The 18,575-nt window shown below is 45.6% G+C and overlaps 2 protein-coding genes and 1 long non-coding RNA gene across 3 annotated transcripts; 1 reads left to right on the top strand and 2 right to left on the bottom strand.

Moving 5' to 3' along the window:
- LOC8086271 (G-type lectin S-receptor-like serine/threonine-protein kinase At1g34300) lies at positions 9,209–12,152 on the bottom strand. Its single transcript, XM_021451215.1, has one exon. The coding sequence runs from the start codon at positions 11,931–11,933 to the stop codon at positions 9,480–9,482; it is 2,454 nt and encodes an 817-aa protein (XP_021306890.1). The 5' UTR covers positions 11,934–12,152; the 3' UTR covers positions 9,209–9,479.
- LOC8086272 (receptor-interacting serine/threonine-protein kinase 4) lies at positions 13,951–16,575 on the top strand. Its single transcript, XM_002464807.2, has 2 exons — positions 13,951–14,210; positions 15,826–16,575. The coding sequence occupies exons 1-2, from the start codon at positions 14,029–14,031 to the stop codon at positions 16,406–16,408; spliced, it is 765 nt and encodes a 254-aa protein (XP_002464852.1). The 5' UTR covers positions 13,951–14,028; the 3' UTR covers positions 16,409–16,575.
- Positions 17,206–18,428, bottom strand: LOC110433009. Its single transcript, XR_002450373.1, has 3 exons — positions 18,275–18,428; positions 18,028–18,091; positions 17,206–17,594 (listed from the first exon to the last, which is right to left on the bottom strand). It is a non-coding gene; the product is annotated as an uncharacterized LOC110433009 (long non-coding RNA).

Below are 18,575 nucleotides of genomic sequence, written 5' to 3' on the forward strand. Positions count from 1 at the left end.
GTACCTATGCCAGATCTACGAGAAGCCCATCACCCGTACACCCATGAGGTTCTTTCCACCCGATGAAAAAGACCGACCAGTTTGGAGGACCCGCATGGAGCTCTTGCAAGGACGTTACTCACTTGAAGATGACCCAACTGTGGTATTCATGACCACGTACCTTCTTGCTCTAGATAAGCAATATGATGAGCAGGCCTCAGAGTTAAGAAAGTGCATCCATCGTGCGGAGGAAGCCGAGATCATAGTTAGAAAGCTCCATGTGCAGCTTGCAGAAGCTCAGGCCCAAGCAGCTGCAGCCGAGAGTCGTGAAATCGCCATTGCTGAAGTCTTGAAGGCAGCTAAAGACCGCCATGCTCAGGAGTTGAAGGATGCCTACCTTATCACCAGGATCAAAAGAAGGATGTTAGCAGTGGAAGACCAAAACCCCGTAATCCTAGAAGGAATCCCAATCATGTCCCTAAAAACCAAAAGAAAGATGGACGTAGAAGGGCCATCAGCTCCCCCACCCACAGAAGCCTCTCATGAAGCTTTAGAGTTGGAGTCCACTAAGGAAGAAGGACTTCCCCTCCTCACCCAGCCAGCACCAAAAGAAGACAGTGACCCACCTCTTAGTCCAAAAGAAGAACCACAAATGCCGGAAGCATGATCCTCCTCAACACCAAGGGAATGAAGTCGTTCTGTCCGAAGAAGTTGAAGAATAGTAGCACCTAGTTCCTCCTTATGTCTTGGGAAAGTGAAGTTTAGTTCACTTTTGTTCAACCCCCAAAGTAGATGAACCGTATTGTAGTACGCTTATTTCCTCCATTACTATGTTGTAAACCGCCCTCTTATTCAAAATATATATTTGTGCTTTGTTGGTTGTGCTAAATAATTGAGTGCTCTATGTTGTTCCCTTATGGGATAGCAAGTCTTAAGACTTGCACCTTTTTAAAATATAACGCCTTAACAAAAACAACATCACTCAATAGATCTAACCCTTATCTAATGCTTTCTCATCTTAACCAACAGATGCCTCCCAAACCAGCTACCCGCTCTCAACCAAGTGGTCGTGCAGCTAGTAGACAAAGCCAAAATCCAAATGGAAGTCAAGCCAATGCAAATGTGGATGGTATTCATGAAGATGAAGTGAGTCAGACTAGGAACCATAATGAAGGAGATGACTTGCCCCCTCCTCCAGTAATTGACTTGGCACAAGTCATGGCAACTCAGACTCGCCTTCTGGAGACCTTGGCTCAAGGCATGAACCGCCCTAGGAACAACCGTGGAGCCGGAGTCCAAGACAAGATGACTGAGTTCATGAGGCTTAAGCCACCTACCTTTACTGGATCTGACAACCCCATGGAAGCAGATGATTGGCTTAAGGTGATTGAAAGAAAGTTGGACACAATCCACTGTGATGGAAGGGATAGAGTTCTGCTAGCATCTCATCAGCTGACAGGAATTGCCCTTTCTTGGTGGGAAGCCTATAGTGGAGCTGTGGACAATGCCAACACGATCACATGGGAAGAATTTGTGGATGAATTCCGTCGGTACCACATTCCAGATGGGATCATGAAGCTGAAAGCTGATGAATTTCGCAACTTGAAGCAAGGAAATAAAACCCTGAGTGAATGCATCTTCCAATTCACTGAGTTGTCTCGCTATGCCCCAGAGTTGGTCAACACTGATGCCAAGAAACAGACAAAGTTCATAGAAGGATTGACCTGTGAGCTCAGAACCCTCATGACCCCACAGATCTATCCAGATTTCAACACATTGATGAATAGGACCATTCTGACTGATGTGGCCAAGACTGAAGAAAGGAAGAAAACAAGCGCAAATTTCTGGAGCGCAAGGTTCAAGATGGTGCTAGATCCCAGAGGCTGAAAACCTTTAGCCAACCAAGCCAGCGAACTCAAGCCCCAATGCAGTTTCGCTCTCCTGCTAGTGTCTCCAATAACCAAATGCAGTCATCATATCAGCCCAAGACAACCTATCAGAATCAAACTTATGGCAAGACTCAACAGAACAGCACTGGTCAAGTCACAAACAATGTTAGAACTTGCTTTAATTGCCATGAGACTGGACACTACATTGCCAACTATCCCTACAAGAACAACCCACCAGCAGTGTCCACTCAGTCCCACACCGTTAATGGACCAAGACCTGCAGTGTCTGGAGTCAACCGTGGTTTCCCTCGCAACAATAGCAACACCAACAATAATAGCCAGATGATGAAGCAACCTCAACAATCCTATGGTAGAGCCCGTGTCAACCATATTCATGCTCAGGATGCTCAGACTGCTTCAGGAGTGGTACTTGGTGAGTTCTTAGTCGATTCAGTACTTGCAACAGTATCATTTGATTCTGGAGCATCACATTCATTCATATCATCAAGTTTTGTTGAGAAGCATCAAATACCCACAGTACTACTAAAGTTACCCCTAATAACCCGAACACCTGGGTCTGACATCAAATGTCATCTAGGTTGTTCAAATGTAAGGATCATTCTAAGTGGGGTAGTTTTCTTACCAGACTTAGTAGTGCTCAAGTCTAAAGGAATAGATGTTATCCTTGGAATGGATTGGTTAACCAGACATAATGGAATTATTAGTTGTGCAACCAAGGAAGTATCATTAGTTGACCATGAAGGGATTAAAGTGAAATGCCAAACCCGAGGGTCTAAAGTTAATCCAATGGTCTTCAACTTGGATGCAAGGACCATAGAGGAAGTGCCAATAGTGCAAGAATACCCTGATGTATTCCCTGAGGAACTATCTGGAATGCCACCAGACAGGGATATAGAGTTCATCATTGATCTTATCCCCGGGACTGCCCCCATAGCCAGGAGACCTTACAGAATGGCTCCGGCAGAGTTAGCTGAACTGAAAGAGCAGCTAAGAGACTTGCAGCAGAAAGGTTATATTAGACCTAGTTCTTCACCATGGGGAGCCCCAGTCTTGTTTGTAAAGAAGAAAGATGGAAGTATGAGGATGTGTGTGGATTATAGGTCCCTAAATGAAGTCACCATCAAGAATAAGTATCCCCTGCCAAGGATAGATGACCTTTTTGATCAGCTTAAAGGAGCCAAGTATTTCTCTAAGATTGATTTGAGATCGGGTTATCACCAGCTCAAGATCAAGAATAGTGATGTTCCCAAGACAGCTTTTGTAACCAGATATGGACAATATGAGTTTACAGTGATGTCCTTTGGGTTAACCAATGCCCCTGCCTATTTCATGAACCTCATGAATAAGGTATTCATGGAAGAGTTAGATAAGTTTGTTGTAGTCTTCATTGATGACATACTTATCTACTCTAAGAGTGCTGAAGAACATGGGCAACACTTGAGAGTAGTGTTGGAAAAGCTAAGAAGACACAAGTTGTATGCTAAATTCAGCAAGTGTGAATTTTGGCTTGAGAAGGTTGCATTTCTAGGCCATATCTTGACAGCTGAAGGAGTTGCAGTTGACCCTGAGAAAGTAGAAGCTGTCTCCCATTGGCAGCAACCCACCAATGTGAGTGAGGTTCGAAGTTTTCTTGGATTAGCTGGATATTATCGAAGGTTTATAGAAGGATTTTCCAAGATAGCCAGACCCATGACAGAGCTTCTTAGGAAGGATAAGAAATTCACTTAGATAGAATCATGTGAGAAGAGTTTCCAAGAGTTGAAGAAGAGACTGACAACAGCACCAGTGTTAACTTTGCCAGACATTCACCAAGATTTCATCATATACTGTGATGCATCAAGACAAGGTTTAGGATGTGTTCTCATGCAAGGAGGAAAAGTGGTTGCTTATGCATCCCGTCAGCTTAGACCTCATGAGCAAAATTACCCTACCCATGATTTGGAGTTAGCAGCAATAGTACATGCTCTCAAGATTTGGAGGCACTACCTCATTGGAAACAAGTGTGAAATCTACACTGATCACAAGAGTTTGAAGTACATCTTCACACAGTCAGACTTGAACCTAAGGCAAAGAAGATGGTTAGAATTAATCAAGGACTATAACCTTGAGATTCATTACCACCCAGGAAAGGCCAACGTGGTAGCAGATGCCCTAAGCAGAAGGTCATATGGTCAGCAGTTGGTGCCTAAGAACACTCACCTACAAGAAGAGATAGCACGGTTGAACATGCATATAGTACGCCAACCTCAAAATGGCAGTCTAATGGTGCAGCCAACTCTTGTGGAAGAAATCAAGCAGACACAACATAAGGATAAGGATCTAATGAAGATTCGTGAGCAAACTGGAGAAAATAAAGCTCCATACTTTAGAGTGGATAACAAAGGAGTATTGTGGTATAAAAACAGGATTTGTGTGCCCAAGGAGGGAAAGTTTCAAGAATTAATCCTTGATGAAGCCCATAACTCAGCTTATTCTATCCACCCTGGTGCCACCAAGATGTATATGGACTTAAAAGAAAGATATTGGTGGAATGGCATGAAAGCTGATGTGGCACGATTTGTTGCACAATGTGATGTATGCCAAAGGGTTAAAGCAGAGCATCAGAAACCAGCAGGCTTGCTCCAGCCATTGCCTATTCCTGTTTGGAAATGGGATGAGATAGGCATGGATTTTGTGAATGGATTACCCAAAACTCTGAAAGGAAATGATTCAATATGGGTAATAGTGGACCGCCTTACCAAGGTTGCTCACTTCATACCTGTGCGCACCAAGTATAGTGGAGACAAATTGGCCCAGTTATATGTGGATAACATAGTAAAATTGCATGGTGTGCCAAGTAGGATTGTATCTGACCGAGGTACCCAATTTACCTCTAAGTTCTGGAAAAGTTTGCATGAAGCTATGGGAACCAATCTAGATTTTAGCTCAGCTTATCATCCTCAAACAGATGGCCAGACTGAAAGAGTAAATCAGATTATGGAAGATATGCTAAGAGCATGTGTGCTCACATATGGTAAAGATTGGGAGAAAAGCCTAACTTATGCAGAGTTCTCCTATAATAACAGTTACCAAGCTAGTTTGGGCATGTCACCTTTTGAGGCTCTGTATGGAAGAAAATGTAGAACCCCATTGATGTGGTCAGAAGTTGGAGAACGAACCTTGCTTGGACCAGCCCTTATAAAAGAAGCAGAAGATCGTGTAGCTGAAATCAGAGAAAAATTGAAAGAGGCACAATCACGTCAAAAGAGCTATTCTGATAAAAGAAGGAGAGAGTTAAGTTTTGCAGTTGGAGATTTTGTGTATGTCAAAGTCTCTCCTATTCGAGGAACTCGAAGGTTCCAAGTTAGAGGCAAGCTAGCACCACGGTATATTGGACCATATCAAGTATTACAGAGGATTGGAGCTGTAGCCTATCGTGTTCGGCTACCTGAAGAAATGTCAGATATACACAATGTGTTTCATGTCTCCCAATTGAAGAAATGTCTCAGAGTACCAGAGGAACAAATATCGCCAGATACAGTTAATTTACAAGATGACCTAAGATATCAAGAAGTGCCAATAAAAATCCTAGATACAGTCACCAAGCAAACTCGAACGACAACAGTCCGAATTTATCGTGTTCAATGGAGTAGACACACTGAAGCAGAAGCAACATGGGAAAGAGAAGATGCCCTGAGAAAAGAGTTTCCCCATCTATTTAGGACCCAGCCGAATCTCGAGGACGAGATTTCTTTTAAGTGGGGTAGGTTTGTAACATCCCAAAAATTCGCATTCAAAAATCACTCGCATTAAAAATTATTTTCAAAATATATTTCAGAAACTATAAAATAATTTGAGCGCTATAGTATCTCCATCTAATCCATCCATATTTATTTTTCGCGCACAAATAATAGCAAGTACCAGCAAGCTTACATGCGAGAAAACATAGCAGTGCACCTACACGAATATATATCTCATGTATGCATGCAGGACATGCCACCGACCATTTGCATGCACCTGCATGCAAGGACACGGTGATTAGGCACCGTCCATTTGCATGCAACGTGCATGCAAATGGGACATCGTCCTTTGCATGAAAATTAGGCACCGTCCACCGTCCTGTCGTCCTGTGTAGCCATGCACTACAGTAGCAATTCTAATGGCCACGAGCTGAGCACTCTGGCCTATAAAAAGGCACTCTCGGGTGCTCACTCTCACCACCCGAGAAACACGTTCACTCACTCACTCACTCACTCACTCGCTCTCACTTCGCGTATACCATATACGGCCATACGCACAAGCCGAGCTCGACTGTCGTCGCAAGACGAGGTGAGCAGCTCATGAGCATCTCCTTGCTCTTCTCTGTCTTTCTGTAGTATTTTTCTGTATTTTTCCATGTATTTGTCTGTACCGGTTCACTGCCAAGAACTCCACGAATAGAACCATGACATACAGAAGAGTTCTAATGACCCCTGCTAATTTCTCTCTAACCATGCATGTGTGCGCCAAGCATTAACTCCAAATAGTACATGCATGCATGCAACATGCACTACCAGCCAAACAAATGCCCACGTGAAGCATCCATTCCTTAATCATCGTTAGCCTTTTTCGCATGATTAAATTCCGACCATTTCACAAATGCCACATGCTAACTCTGATTTTAATAATTCTTTTTCCTAAATTCATCTAAAATCATGATCTACCTCCCATATTAATTTCATGATTTTTGGAGCTCATTTGAATTTATATGATTATTTATCTGTGCCTGTTGTCTGTGTCGTTCGTCACGTATTTTAGCTGACGGAGTGAACGAGCCGGAAAACGAGAACGTTGGAGACGAGTACCGCGAGTTTGACGCCGAGGACTCGGACTGTCAGCAAGAGTTTGCTGAGGACGCCGACGGAGGCAAGTCCAACCGATCCCCTTTGATGCATATTGATCCTATTTTTAAACACAACCCGTAGAAGCCGTTTTAAATATTGCATGTACGATATATGTACGAAGTATTTTCGCTGCTTAGTTAAAACCTGTTGAATAACCATCCTTGAATTGATATTACCCGGTAATTGTCTTGTTCGAACCTAGGAACAAATAATATGCTATGACAGAAATATTATTATTTAGTATGCTTAGGACTTGTTACTCATCCTGGATACTCATCGCTATATTTTTCAAATATAATGATTTTAAAAGTAAAAGGTGTGAGTGGTGAAAATAAATTGTGGGTATTATGAAAGGGTTAATGAACAAGTTATAGATGTGATTACTATGGAGATGGGGCGGATGGGATCTCTTTTGGAGATGCCCTGGTGTTGTGGTTTATACCTTGTGAGGTTAAGCGTGAAGATATCCGCCTTGTCTCGATTAAGGACTGAGTTGATGATTCATCTTGCCTAACTCATTTATCGTACAACCACTCGCCTTGCATGGGAGAGGCTTAGTCTAAATCCCTCTAGTTAGTATGGCAATCACCTGGAAGCAGGTGTGCAACGGGACACTAAGTGATGTATGTGAAATTGTGGAAATATATGAAAAGAGCTTTGTGAATTATTGTGGTATCATGAGATGTGGCCTTAGTGTTCCCGTGGTGAGCGCCATTACTTAGTTATGGAGGGTAATGACTTTGATGGATCTGTGCTTGCACGACGGTGTAAGTTATGGTATCCTACTTGTGGGAAAAGTGTACAACCTCTGCAGAGTGTAAATCTATCTGGATAGCCGTGTCCGCGGTCTCGGACGGGTTATGGTTTGGTTTCAACAACTAGATGGGTTGGGATGAGTGAAAACATGAGAGTGAGTGTGATTTTGGAAATAAATGGTTGACTGCCATTGTGTTGTGGGAACAAGGGTTCAACAACACTTAAAATTGTGATCAAACCCCCATTTTTAGAAATACTATCATATGTGGAAAAAGAGGTCTTTTACAACAGTATTTGTGAAATGAAACCTTGCATGTGTAAAAAGATAGCTTTATGCAAATAAAACTAAGCCTCATCCTTGATCTATCCATATGCATATATACTGTTATCCCCTTCCGTAGGGTAAGGTTGGATTTGCTGAGTACTTTGTACTCACCCTTGCTTTATTAAACAGAGGAAGATCCGGACTTTGATCCCGAAGTGGCGTTCGAGTAAGGTCGTGTCTGCACCCAACTAAGCCTGTGGCATTGGGACTCGTCAGATGTTCGATGGCGATATCGTTTGTTTCTGGGTCCTTTGGACCGGTGTTGTATTTTGGTGTCTTATTATTATAGCGTGCCTTCCTTGTCCACGCTTTCCAAGACTACTGCGCTGAAACTTATCTGATGTAATAAATGTGTTACTAGCCTCCTGGGACTAGTATTGTATCACATTTGAGTTCCTGGTTTACCAGGGGCGCTTCACAGATGCTCCAAGAAATTCCAACATAAGAAATAACACTCCAACAATTCAATTCATTGGTACAGAGAGCGCGCTGCTAGGCTGTGTAGTATGCACTCGATTAAGAGCATCTCCAACAACTTAGTATTTCAACATGCTATCCTACCAAATTTGCTAAAAGCATAAAAATCCTCCTCCAATAACTCATTATCTCAACTTGCTAAATTTCCCAAGTTGTTATCCAGAGGTTTCTACTGCCGAGATTTGTCAAGTTGCTATCCCAAGTTGCTATCCCGAGCACAACTTGTTGGAGACACATTCTTTTACCAAGTGAGCAGGTCCCATCTGTCATCCTCTATTGTTACCGAGTGAGAATAACAACTTATTGGAGACACATCCTTTTTTCTTTTCCTAAATAAATTAGCAACTTGCTATAACTCAAGATTTGACAAGTGAATTTTACCAAGTTGTTGGAGATGCTCTAAGCAGCCCATTATACTGCTTCAGGCACAGTTAATGGAAACAGCATGCTTATTGAAATACGGATATTTTGTACTTCAATCCTCTAATCATCGTGTACATGTGCTTCATGGGGTCCAGCGGGAACATGCTCGCATGCGAATCCCATGTGGTTCATCTTGTTGCTAAAAACTAAAAAGTACTCGGAATTTTTTTTTTAAAAAAAAGAGTTGAGACTTTCTTGTTAAAAGTTGAGCTTTCGTAACCGGTTTCTGACTTGTTAAAATTACTGTAGATAAGCAATAGGTCAGTCAGTCGTGTTGAATTGTCGACTTTTTGTAGCAGCTGGGGTGAGGAGGGTGACTAAAAGTCAACGCTGCACAGTATTCCACGTCATCCGTGTTTGACTGGTAAAGCAGCACGGAACACGTTTGGGCCTAGAAATTCAGAGGCCAGACGACCGAGGACCAGATTATTGCAAATTGCAGGTAGTAGTAGATTCCAGGCAGCTTCTCGATCACATGACATCAATCATCAATCCATCCATTTATCAAACTCATACTTAACGATTAGTAGAGCTTTTGCTCTGTTGACCAAAAAGAAAGAAGAGCAATTGCTGCCTTGCGGTTGCGGCAGTAGCAGTGGAGTACTAATAACTACTGTAGCAGTAAATATTCTACTACTGGAATTGATGGAATTTCTATGGACGGGACGGCAGACGGCACCGGGAATTCACATCTTCTGGAAATGGAATAAAGAAGCGACAGATAAATAGTAAAAAATAACTAGTCAGTCAGTCGTCCTGGACGCAGAAGATTGTGGGCTTGACGGGGTCGGTGATCTCGACGGAGCCCTCGAGCATCTTGGCCACTTTCCCCATGGACGGGCGCATCTCGGCGCGGTCCTGCAGGCACCACATGGCCGTCTTGACCATGCGCTCCACGGTGGCGACGCTGGCGGCGTCGTCGTAGGAGGCGGCGATGCGCGGGTCCAGGATGTCGTCGATGCGCCGCTCCACGTACACCTTCTCGTACGCCCACTTGGGGAAGTACCAGTCCTCGCTGCCCACCGACTCCTGCCGGAACCCGTAGTTCCGGCGGCCGGAGACGACCTCCAGCAGCACCATCCCGAAGCTGTACACGTCGGCCTTCGCCGTGATGGGCTCCCGGTGGATCACCCACTCCGGCGCCATGTACCCGCGGGTGCCCCGGATGCGAGACATGGTCACCTTCTCCTTCTTGCTCGTCAGCTTCGACAGCCCGAAGTCGGACACCTTGGGGCAGAAGTCGTCTTCAAGCAGGATGTTCTCCGGCTTGATGTCGCAGTGGAGCACCCACTCCAGGCACTCCTCGTGGAGGTACGCTATGGCGCGGGCAACTCCCAGGGCGATGCGGTACCGGGTGTGGAGGTCCAGCAGCGGCTGCTGTTCAGACGACGACGAATCCTGCTCCCCCTGCTCGCCGCCCCCACCCCCGCCGCCGGCGAACAGGTACTTGTCCAGCGACCCGTTGGGGACGTACTCGTACACCAGCATCCGCTGGTCCTTGTCGGCGCAGAACCCCCACATGCGCACCAGGTTGAGGTGGTGCATCCGGGCGATGATGGTCACCTCCGCCCAGAACTCCGCCTCGCCGCCGCCCACGCCGTGGAGCTGCTTCACCGCCACGGCGCGGCGGTCGGGGAGCTCGCCGCGGAACACGGTCCCGTACGCGCCGCGCCCCACCACGTCGGAGAAGTCCTTGGTCGCCTGCTTCAGCTCCGCGTGCGAGAACCGCCGGGGACCGCCGGCGGGGAGGTACTCCAGCCCCAGCGTGCGCGCCATCTCCCGGTACTGCGAGTACTTGCGCAGGAACGCCCAGAACGACAGCACCCCGGCCAGCAGCTCCACCGCGAACAGCGCCGTGATGATGGCCACGTTCCGGATCGTCGTCCGCGCCTGCTTTGGCGGCACCGGCAGCGCCAGCCGCACGGGGCAGACCGTCTCGATCATGCTCGTCATCCCCGTGAACGGGTTGCTGTCGTTGTCCGTCGCCGCCACGCGCAGGTACGTCGACATCTCCGTCGCCGGGGACCAGTACCCGTCCGAGAGCCCCGTGAACTGGAGGCACGTCCGGTCGCCGCCGAACTTGTACCCGAACGCCACGCAGCTGGAGTTACCCCGGCAGAGTCTCTCGCAGTCCGCCAGGTTCTGCGGCGTCAGCTTGGTCATCAGCGGCCCCTGGTCCGACGCCGTGGTGCTGGCGCCACCGGAGAAGGAGACGAAGTCCATCCGCACGAACTTGTCGTCGTCGCCCCTGCCGCTGTAGTTTTTCTTGGGCGTGCAGGCGTCCGTCAGGCTGCCGTTGCGGTAGCCCGGCGGGCAGACGCAGCTCGTGCTGTCGGCGCCGACGGGGACGCAGATCCTGCCGCCGGCGCAGGTGCCCCGGATGGTGCAGAGCTCCTGCACGACCTGCCACACCACGAGCCACGTCCGGGTCTTGGGCACCAGGCTGTAGAGGCGCAGGTTGCCGTCGTCGTCCAGCGTGAGCCGACGCACCCGGTTGGTGGTGCCTTGGTCGGACGCGATGAGCTCAGAGCCGCTGAACTGGAGCCTGCCGTCGGCGGTGAGGTTGAGCAGAGCGTTGCCGCCGCTGCTGATGTTGGCGTACATCTTGGAATTGTTGAACTGCAGCGTGGCGGAGTTGACGAGCCTGTAGCGGCCGTTGTCGGACTGGAGCGTTGTGGTGAAGTTGCCTTCCGGTATGGCCTGCCCCGGCATCAGCGTGTCGGTGGGCTCGGCGAAGCTCGACCAGGCGGCGGCGGCGTAGACTAGGCTCCCCGTAACGTTGAGCTGCAGCACCGCCGGAGTGGTGGTGGTATTGGCGGTGGGCTGGAGCGACCAGATGGTGGTAGCGTTGTTGCTCCCGCCGGCGGTCCAGGAGAGCTGGCCCGCCGCGTCGATGGCGAGCGTGGAGTTGACGTCGCCCTCGTGGGGGGAGTAGCTGCGGAGGTCATGGGCGTACCATATGACGGCGTTGTTGGTGGAGTTGGAGCCGACGACCCAGACGGCGAAGCGGTAGCGGCCCTTAGCGGAGGCCGACGGCACGAATCCGGCGGCGAAGTCGCCAGAGAGGAGGTTGCGGTTGCTCTCGGTGGGGCTCCAGGTCAAGTTGCTTGCGGAGAAAGTGGACGGCAGCTGCTGAGCGGCGGCGAGAGGCGGCACGAGGAGGAGGAGGAGGAGGCAGAGGAGGCGGGAGAGGGAGGCCATGGCCGTGCCCTGCTGCAGCCAAGACGACGACGACGACTCTCCTTTGCTGCTGGTGTCGCGTGGAAATAGCCGATCAATTCAATCCTGGTCTCATTGCAGCGTCACATCATCTATGGGGGATTGAATTGGGGTCGGGGTTGGGATGATGCAGCCGACTGATTTCTTTCAAAGACTAGTAGCAAATCGGTCATAGTTTGAGTTTCCAGTCGCCGCTGCAAATAAACTTTGGAATGGACGTATTCCGTTTCTTTATTCCAGTGCTGCTCATGGCGTGTCCCAGCTGCAATCCACATGTCATGCCATGTGGGACCACTAATGGGTCGGGATCGGACTGTGGCCTGTGGGTGGAGACTCGGGGCTTTTTTTTTTTCGTTCACTTGCTTTAGTTTAAAAAATTTTCAAGATTTTTCATCAAATCGAATCTTTATATCATACATAAAGCATTAAATATAAATAAAAATAAAAATTAATTACACAGTTTACTTGTAATTTACGAGATAAATTTTTTAAACTTAGTTACTCTATAATTGAATAATAATTGTCATATATAAATAAAAGGGCTAAAATAGACAAAGTCAAAAAATTTCACCAAGGTCTTGTTTAGTTCCGAAAATATTTCGGATTTCGGTACTGTAGCACTTTCGTTTGTTTGTGACAAATATTATCCAATCATGGACTAACTAGGATTAAAAGATTCATCTCGCGATTTATAACTAAATGCAATTAGTTTTTGTTTTCGTTTATATTTAATACTTCATGCATGTGCCATAAGATTTGATGTGACTGAGAATCTTGAAAATTTTTTGTTTTTTTTTGTGAAAGGCCAAGGCGTTAGTTATTCCCGAGACAAGGAACAGTTCAAGTTGGGTACCATGGGCCATGGCTGCCGGGACGGAGGATACCGAAGACTTTGACTTGGAATTTCATTGCAGAAATTGAGAATTCAATACTCCTCATGAGTCATGAAGCAATTTGCAATCCGTTGTACTGTGCTTCTCATATTTTAATATAATAGTCGCTGTAAAAAAAAGCACATGCGTACATCACTCGTTAAGCTGAATTACTTGTAGAAACCTGTGGGTTTCGCCATTTAAGAATCGCCTCATTAACAATTTCATTAATCTTCTCTTATGGGAATAAAAGGGATTATCATTTTCCCAAGAAAAATATGTGGTTCAACTAGTTAAATGGTAGAGTGGACAATCCCTTTCATTTTGTTTTTCTACACAAGAATCACAAAAAAAAAACGAAATAAAGAGTAAAACAAAAAAATAAGTCAAAGATAGAAAACTCTAGATTCAAAATGGAAGGTCCATCTACTAGGTGTCTACTGTCTAGGCATTTTTCCCTCTCTACACCTAATTCAGGAGCCTTAATCCAAATCCAAAGGCTCGTAGTCTATCAAGCATCCCTACATGAGATGGCGACAACGAACAATTCACTCGAATTTTCTTCAAGAGGCCTTTGGTATTTCAAAACAAACAACAAAAACTGATGATAATATTTCACTCTCTCTCTCTCTCTCTCTAAAAAAAGGCATTCTAGAATCAAGATATTTATATTTGTCATACTAAACAAGTATAATTAAATTTCTTGTGAAATACATTTTTATAGTTATATCAATTTGGCATTATAGGTATTGATGATATTTCTAAGATTAAACTTAGTCAAACTTTAGTTTGGCTTTGACTAGTTTAGCATTGCATCTATTTTTGAGATGGAGGTAGTGATTTTTTACCACCCAAAAAAGAAAGTGTTGCAAATTTAGGGGTGTTCGACAATAGATTTTTTTAGCTACCATACCTCTTCCACAAATGACACTAGAAAGTCATGTAAATTTTCTAAGATTCAACCGGATTTAAGGTTTTTAATTGCATAATTTTTTAGGAAAAATATCTAAAAAAGTTGTTGTCCAATAAAACAAAAAGCCTAATTTACCCCTATCGGGTATCAATATCAGGGATAAGGCCGAAATCCACTTAAAAAAGATGAGGCCCATTTCAGATGCTGCAGGTCTGGGCCGCCTGAGGTCTATTCCCCATTTCTGCTACAGTCCAAGTCATGGATCCAGTTACCTGACCGATTCGCGAGACTGATGGGGCGGCGTCACGGCGGCGGCGGCCGCGGAGGCGGAAGAGGGCGAGGGCGTGGGCGAGATGAGGAAGAAGATCTTCCTCTGCACAAGGCCGCAAGGTCTGGTGATGCGGCAGCGGTGGAGTCGTTGTGCGAGTCCAACCCTCTCGCCGTCAACTCAAGGGACCGCCTCTCACGCACACCGTATGAACCACCATCCCTGCAAATCCCCCTTTCCCTCCCTCCTTCCCTCACTATCTTATTAGCAGAGAAGGCGCCGAGTAGCCGTGCCTTGCATTACGGATCATTAGCATCTTTAATTCTTTTATTAAGAGTGGATATATAACTAGTATATGTGTGCCATTGGGCCTTGGTCACTAAACCCTAATTCAACAAGCCTGCGAATTGCGCCTGCTGCCTCTCTTGATGGAGATAATTCGGCATTTGTTATTTTTGTTGTTGCAGCTGACTTGCCACTGCCTTTTTCTTTCACAAAATGAACTTGCCTTCAACACTGCAGAAATTCTGTTCATCCAGCGTCTGGACCTCTCCTCCCTCCATTACATATAAGGCCTTGTTTAGTTCGCGAAGGGAAATATTTCGCAACACTGTAGCACTTTCGTTTGTTTGTGGTAATTATTGTCTAACCATGGACTAACTAGGTTCAAAAGATTTATCTCGTCAATTTCGACCAAACTGTGTAATTAGTTTTTATTTTCGTCTATATTTAATACTTCATGCATGCGTTTAAAGATTCGATGTGACGAAAAATCTTGAAAACTTTTGGTATTTTGGGTGGAAGTAAACAAGGCCTAAATTACGTGGTGCATCGTCTCATCCATAAAGCTATATACCCATCCCTTCATTTTTCTGCTAATTCATATCCCTTAATTTTCTGCTTATTCATGGACAGTACAAGCCATTGTATATCATTGCCCCTTGTTATTTCACACAACAACTACTGTTGAGCATACTATAATATTTCGCTAGCTTGTAGTGAATTGAATGTCTTCAACATTTCGTAGGCCGGAAGCCTGTAATATTTGCAGGCAGAGTTAGAATTCTCCAGTTTACAAACTGGACCTCATTGAAACCCCTAAGGCCAATGCTCTGTACCACCCCCAACCCAACCTGAGTTTAAGTTCTAAGAGGTTAAGGCCGAATCTGGTGCTCATCTCCTCCCAGTGTAATTTTTTTTCATTGTTGCTGCATCTATGAATCGTTTGAGTTGGGGCAAACTGATACCTCCCTAACATATCCAATCAATGCCTTCTGTTTATCTCTGCATAGTGATAATCTTGCTTTAGTGGAACATATTTACACCCAGAATTTTAAATGCTGACAGATGGTGTGCTTTGTCATGTAACATTGAATTCATTTTTTTGCCCCTTTCTTGCAGCATGTATTCTGATAATTATCTATCCCTAGTACTAAGGGACTCATAAACTCTTCCTTCTCAAACTAGCCTGCAACAAACTTGTTAATCTACTAGATCTAGTTCCTGTGTTTTTTTGGCTAATTCAGGGCAACATGTCGTTGTCTTTACTCGTGGCTTCATCTTTTTGGAAAGGGGTTGACTGGACAATTATTTGAAAATACAGTATATGATGTTGAGCTTGCTGAACATTCTATTAGCATTCATTCGAATAAATTTTTAACATTCTTGGTGTATTATATCATTCATGGTGAATTAATGGTCTCAAAGATAGAGGCAGAGTAGTTTGTCGGTGAGCAGATGTGATGTTGTTGCAGTAGAATTCTATGTCACTTTTTCTCTGAATTTTACTGTCTCCTTGACACAAGTTATTTCTTCATTCAGACTCCACCTGGCTGCATGGGCTGGGCATGTTGATGTTGTGAGATGCCTTTGCAAGCACAAAGCTGATGTGGGAGCTGCAGCAATGGACGACACAGCGGCGATTCATTTTGCTTCCCAGAAAGGCCATGTAGAAGTGGCCCGTGAGCTTCTGGCATCTGGGGCCTCTGTGAAAGCAAAGAATCGGAAAGGCTTCACAGCACTGCACTTTGCTGCGCAGAATTCCCACCTAGATCTTGTGAAGTACCTTGTGAAGAGAGGCATTGACGTCACAACAAAGACTAAAGGTGGCCAGACAGCTCTACATGTCGCTGAGGATGATGAAGTGCGTGCGTTCCTGAAGGAGTGCGAGCAGTCCATGAAGAAGGGAGCCGAACTACCATCAGAGAAGAAGGATGATTCTGCCGAGAAAGAGGGTGACAGCAAGTCTTCAGGTGAGGTTATGAAAGAGGGGGAGGATGCAGGGCAGGGCGACAAGCGGAAAAGTGAAGGGTCTGGTGCGTCGAGCTCGCCGGGAGCAAAAAAAGCTAAAGTTTCCCTTGGTCATCTAGTTAGTGAAAATGACATGGACGAAGAAGAGGAGTGATTTTGAGCAGCCCTGACCTTGAGGATGTAATAGAAGTACAATTCGATGGTTCCACTTCCACCCTGTGTGCTTTGTTATTCTAGTCTGTACGGTGATCTTGAATGTAAAGACAAGTGCAAAGTTGAATCTCAATTCTCATGTATTGCATGGAAGTTCTAAGTGCATCAGGTCAATCCTGCTATGGGTACGACTAGTTATTACGACTTGGGTACGGATGGAAGAGTCGTTTGAGCCATCCTGCCGTTGATCAACTTCCAGCCTTAACAAAATCGTAGTACCATCCTGCCGTACGTGCAGGAATTTGAGGGCCTTTGGGATGCCAACCTTTGTCTCCGTTCGACGGTCGACACAAGGTTGCATGAAAAATTACAGTGTTAAGTTGATCAGCAACCTAGACTTCCAGAGTAACCAGAAAACGGAAATTTATCGACAAAAGTACTGAAAAAGGTTATTGTTATAATATTTTGGGAAAATTCACATAGCAGTCTAGTTGTGACAGCGAGATCATGCGCAAAAAGGACTTAAGATCTCACGGTTATGGAAAATAAAAAGAGAAAGAATTATACTTTCAAGGTGAGTGAGATCATGCTCAAAAAGACTTAAAATCTCACGGTTATGGAAAATAAAAAGGGAAAGAATTATACTTTCAAGGTGAGTAAGATCATGCGCAAAAAGGACTTAAAATCTTACGGTTATAGGACTTAAAATCTCACGTTTATTGAAAATAAAAAGGGAAAGAATTATACTTAAGGTAAAAAAGGAAATAATTATACTTTCAAAGTGAAGGTTTATTATATTCTTAAGTCTTAACACCTTGAGCTGTTCCTGATCCGATCAACACCTACGGTATTGCTAGCGCCCGGACGTCCGGTGCTAGCAGCGCGTCCTGACGCTGAGGCTCCCATCCGCATGACATGGAAAAAAGAAAACAAAGTAGGGAGCGTCCGTACGCACGTCCCAGGTAGCGCTCTTTCACTGTGTCCCGTTCCTTCACCGCATCTTGTTTTCCACCTCCGCTCCCAACTCTGTTCTCCACGGTGCCCTTATTCCCGGTTCCCACCGCGTTCTCCCTCCCCGTTTCTCCATTGCATCCAGTTCTTCCACGGCACCCCGTCCTCCACCGCGCCCTGTTCCTTCATTGGGTCCCGTTCCCCATCGCGCCCCTGTCCCCTGTTCCTAACGCAATCTGTTCGCAAGTGCAACATCAAAAATATAAAAATTACAACATCGCAAAAATATGTAGTGCAACATCGAAAAACATGTACTGCAACATCACAAAAATATGTAGTGCAACATCAAAAAATATATGCTGCAATTTCAAAAATAAAGTACTGCAGCATCGAAAAAATATGTACTGCAACATCGAATAAACATGGACTGCAACATATGTTGCACCATCTCAAATGGTAGTATTGCAACATCACAAAATTCGCCCATGAAAAATGGAGAGAAAATATTCGAAAAATCATCTGTTGCAACAACCCAAGAATCTCATTGTAACATTCGAAAATCATCTATCACAATATCTAAAAAGAACCATTGCAACATGGAAAAACAAACAAAAAAGGACGTGCAAAAGTAGCAAGGCGATGAGCTCTGCTCCAACCCTGACCCATCACCTTCGAGCTCACTGGAGGAAGGAGGAGTTCACCAGACCTCTAGCCACCACTATGTCCCTCAGATCTAGAGGAGGAGGATGAAGATGATGAGGACGAGGGCTCAGATCCATAGGAGGAGGAGGAAGAGGAGTGTCCCTTAGATCTAGAGGAGGAGGATGAGGATGAGGAGGATAGGGGCGAGATCCATATGAGGAGGAGAAGGAGAAGGATGAGGAGGAGGCTCAGATCTAGAGAAGAACCAACCTACCTTGTCGGAGCCGCCGCCCTCGTATCCGAGGGAGGTTGCTGAGAGAAGGAGGAAGAAAGGGAGCGCAAACAGAAGGTGTGGCAGCAACCTCGATGCGAGGGTGTCGTCTGTCCTAGAGAGTAGCAGCGAGCGCAGCAACGAGCGTAAGTGCCAAGAGCAGCGAGCGGTGATATGTGTAGAGGTGAACGGAAATAACGAGGCGTTGGTGGTATATGTTCTTGGGCCGCAGGTCCATATACGCGGTGTCCGAGCCGACGTCCGCACAGTATCATTACGATTTGTTTTACAATCGGCTTTACAG

The sequence above is a fragment of the Sorghum bicolor genome, chromosome 1 (assembly GCF_000003195.3).
Source record: "Sorghum bicolor cultivar BTx623 chromosome 1, Sorghum_bicolor_NCBIv3, whole genome shotgun sequence".
NCBI lineage: Eukaryota > Viridiplantae > Streptophyta > Magnoliopsida > Poales > Poaceae > Sorghum > Sorghum bicolor.